This window comes from Sorex araneus, chromosome 2 (genome assembly GCF_027595985.1).
Source record: "Sorex araneus isolate mSorAra2 chromosome 2, mSorAra2.pri, whole genome shotgun sequence".
In the NCBI taxonomy this organism is placed as follows: Eukaryota; Metazoa; Chordata; class Mammalia; order Eulipotyphla; family Soricidae; genus Sorex; species Sorex araneus.
In genome coordinates this window covers 235,574,620-235,578,518 of record NC_073303.1, presented here as the reverse complement: position 1 = coordinate 235,578,518, position 3,899 = coordinate 235,574,620, and the positions used below count along the sequence as shown (strand labels likewise).

The 3,899-nt window shown below is 48.4% G+C and overlaps 1 protein-coding gene across 1 annotated transcript; it reads left to right on the top strand.

Moving 5' to 3' along the window:
* Nucleotides 1-1,241: 1,241 nt before the first annotated feature.
* On the top strand, nucleotides 1,242-3,552 carry LOC129401786 (olfactory receptor 18-like). The gene is made up of 2 exons (XM_055124642.1): nucleotides 1,242-1,261; nucleotides 2,604-3,552. The coding sequence occupies exons 1-2, from the start codon at nucleotides 1,242-1,244 to the stop codon at nucleotides 3,550-3,552; spliced, it is 969 nt and encodes a 322-aa protein (XP_054980617.1).
* Nucleotides 3,553-3,899: the final 347 nt, after the last annotated feature.

Sequence of the window (3,899 nt, the reverse complement as noted above, 5' to 3'; positions counted from 1 at the left end):
TTCTTTTTTGTCTTTTGAGTCATACCCAGCGATGCACCTGGCTCTGTACTCAGAAATCACTCCTGGAGGTGTTTGGGCCTATGGGATCTGTAAATCAAACCTGGGTCAGCCACGTGCAAGGCAAATGCCCTATCTGCTGTACTATTGCTCCAGCCCCTAAAAAGATCTTTCAAAGACCTTAGAAAAAAAATTTTGGCTCTTTGGCCCACACCCAGCAGTGCTCAGGGTTTTTTTCTGGCTCTGCATTCAGAAATCCCTCTTGGCAGTGCTCAGGGGGACCATATGGGATGCTGAGGATTGAACCTGGGTTGCAAGGCAAAGGCCCTCTCCACTGTACTCTATATCTGGCCCCAAACTTAGAAAACTCTTAAAGAAGAAAATAGAATGACTTTTCATATGAAGGGTGATTCTCCACAAGGTGCCCCATCCAAGCCAGGGGCCGATATACAAGTCAAAAATCATCAGTGAAAGTAGAGTATAGACCGAACATGATGGCCACTTAATACCTATACTGCAAACCACAACATCCAAAAGGAGAGAGAGAGCAAAAGAGAGTGCTCTGCTATAGAGGCAGGGTGGGGGTGGTGGGAGGGATTATGGGACTTTTCGTGATGAAAAATGTGCACTGGTGGAGGGATGGGGACTTGACCATTGTATGACTGAAATGCAAGCACAAAAGTTTGTAAGTCTGCAACTGTATCTCACGGTGATTCACTAATAAATTTTTTTTAAAGTCATCAGTGAATTATAAAATTCAAGAATGAATTCATGATTAAATGAAAAATGATCCTGCTTTAGATGTCAAGATCCGTGGACTTGGAATTAAGAAGCAAATCTTAGAGGGACGCTCTCCCTGTCTCTCCTGGGAAGGCGGGCGAGTCTGACATTAAGAAATCTCTCCTTGATCTCTCCCTCCCTGCTTTGAATTTTGGTGGTCCTCTGAGATGGGGACCCCAGGAGCCAGTCTGGCTCATTAGGAGTGCAGCTGTCTGGATCCCTCAAGGCCAAGCAAGTGCCATTAATTAGCCGCCGGGGTCCTGCAAGGGAGCAGCCGCAGACTCACGTCCTTTTCCTAGAGCAATTGTCAACCTGGGCAGATTCATGCCCGAGTCTGCCTTCCCATCCGCTTCAAGAAAAGCTTCCCAGCCACTGGCATTCACCTCAGCAGGCGTGGGCAGGGGACCTGGATTCAAGTCATGAGCCAGCAGAGACATCTCGGAGGCCAGTGAGTTGCTGGGGAGATGGCGGTGTGGCAGGGGCTGTGGGGGTCTTTCCCTCTGCAGACAGCAAGACTGTGCAGGGAAGGATTAACCCAGCTGGGAGGAGCTCAGGGTTGTCTCCAAGCAGAGATGATGCAAGGAGGAAACATATATTTGGTGACCAAAATTAAAAAATAAAAAATCAGAAGTCGCTCCAGTGGTTTGCTTTCCGGAAACGAGTTCTGGTGCAAGTGAGGTGAGGGTTAAGAAAGATTTTTAGTGGTCATGGGCATCTATTTGCTGCTTGACTATAGTGGGCACTTGGCTTAGAGAGCACGAAAATTAGAACCGGGTGTCTGTGCCGATAGTGGCCTACGCAGCATGTGAAGAAAGAGTGTGCATGGTTGGGGCACTCCCTCCCCGTGGGAGGCAAACACAGACCTTCTCAGTTGGCCTGATATAGCTGTAAATTCAGCAAGGTGGCTGGCACAGGAGCTCAGTTTGGTGACTGCGTCACTGATGCGCATGAATTGCTCACTGCCACCAAAGGAGGGAAGAACCAGGGCAGGATTTGGTGCTTGTTATAATCCAGAAACATTGCCAAGTTGGGATGTTGCTTACGTGCAAATATTGCTTTATAAATTGTTTCAACAATAAATAAAGTTACTTAGATGTACCTACACACATATATAATATAAATATATGTATATAAAATATTTATTTATATTTAAATATTTATTAATTATATTTTATATAGATTTATATATAGCACTGTAGCTCTGTCGCCCCATTCTTCATTGATTTGCTCGAGCAGGCACCAGTAACATCTCCGTTCTGAGACTTGTTGTTACTGTTTTTGGCATACCGAATACACCATGAGTAGCTTGACAGGCTCTGCTGTGCGCGTGGGATGCTCTCAGTATCTTGCCAGGCTCTCCGGGAGGGATGGAGGAATCAAACCAGGGTCAGCCACGTGCAAGGCAAACGCCCTCCCCGTTGTGCTATCACTCCAGCCCCGATTTATATATACCCAATATTCTATTTATATGTATATATTTATTTGTAAATCTATTTATATATATTTATTATCTTTATATATAACATATACTATATAATATATTATATTAATTTGCATATGTATTATATATAATTCTATATAGATTATCTATATTACTTTTATTATTTATTTATTTTTGGCTTTTTGGGTCACACCTGGCAATACACAGGGATTACTCCTGGCTCTGCACTCAGGAATCACTTCTGGTTTGTGCTCAGGGGACCATGTGGGATGCTGGGTACTGAACCCAGGTCTGCCACATACAAAACAAACGCCCTACCTGCTGTATTATTGCTCCAGCCCCCTATATATTACTTTTATATCTGCTCTCTTTTCTTTGCCCCAAGGTGTCTCTGTGCTGTGGACCCCCACAATGTCACAGGGGCCGTGGAATTCCTCCTCCTGGGGCTCTCAGATGACCCCCAAGTCCAGCCCATCCTCTTCGGCCTCTTCCTGTCCATGTACATGGTCACTGTCACGGGGAACCTGCTCATCGTCCTGGCCGTCGGCTCCGACGCCCGCCTGCACACCCCCATGTACTTCTTCCTGTCTGTTTTGTCCGTGACCGACATCGGGTTCATCTCCAGCACGGTCCCCAAGATGATCTGGGACATCCATACCCAGAGCAGAGGCATGGCCTACGCCGGCTGCCTGGCCCAGCTGTCCTCCTTTAATCTTTTGGGGTGTTTGGACAGTGTCCTCCTGACCGTGATGGCCTATGACCGCTTTGTAGCCATCTGCCACCCCCTGCACTACCCTGTCATCATGAACCCCCGTCTCTGCGGCCTGCTGGCTCTGGCTTCTTTCCTCATCAGCCTGGTGGAATCCCAGCTGAACGTCCTGGTCATCTCGCAGCTGGACTTCTGTCCTGTGGTGGAAGTCCCCCACTTCTTCTGCGACCCCCCTCAGCTCCTCAAACTCGCCTGTGACGACACCTCCACACAAAACATCCTCATCTACATCATCGCTGCCCTCTTCGGGGCACTTCCGGCTTCCGGCATCTTTCTCTCTTACTACAAAATCGTGTCCTCCATCGTGAAAGTCCCCGCCAAAGGGGGGCGGCACAAGGCCTTCTCCACCTGTGGCTCCCACCTGGTCGTGGTTTGCTTGTTCTATGGAACGGGCCTGGGGGTCTACCTCAGTTCCACTCTCCCGCAAGCCTCACGGAACGGTGTGGTGGCCTCCGTGGTGTACACCGTGGTCACCCCCATGCTGAACCCCTTTATCTACACCCTGAGGAACAGAGATATGAAGAGGGCCTTGCAGAGACTGCTGCCCAGAACTGTCCCCATGTGATGAACAAGGTTTTGTCTGGACATGCAGAACATCAGTGACATCCTCAGCCCCTGACCAACTGGCCCTTGGCGTCTCATCTTTTATGCTTCCCCTGCCTGTCATTCCACGTGATGTTTTATATTTAAATATGCCCTCTCTGGGCCGGAGAGATAGTACAGTGGGGAGGGCAAGTGTATGGCATGCAGCTGGTCTGTGTTTGGTCCTCAGCACTGTGTAGGGTTCCCTGAGTACCTCCAGGAGTGATTCCTGAGTGCAGAGCCCAGAGTCAGCCTTGAGCACTGCTAGGTGTTGCTCAAAAACAAACAAATAAATCTGGCTTCTTTGGGGTGGCTGGGACTATCCGTGCA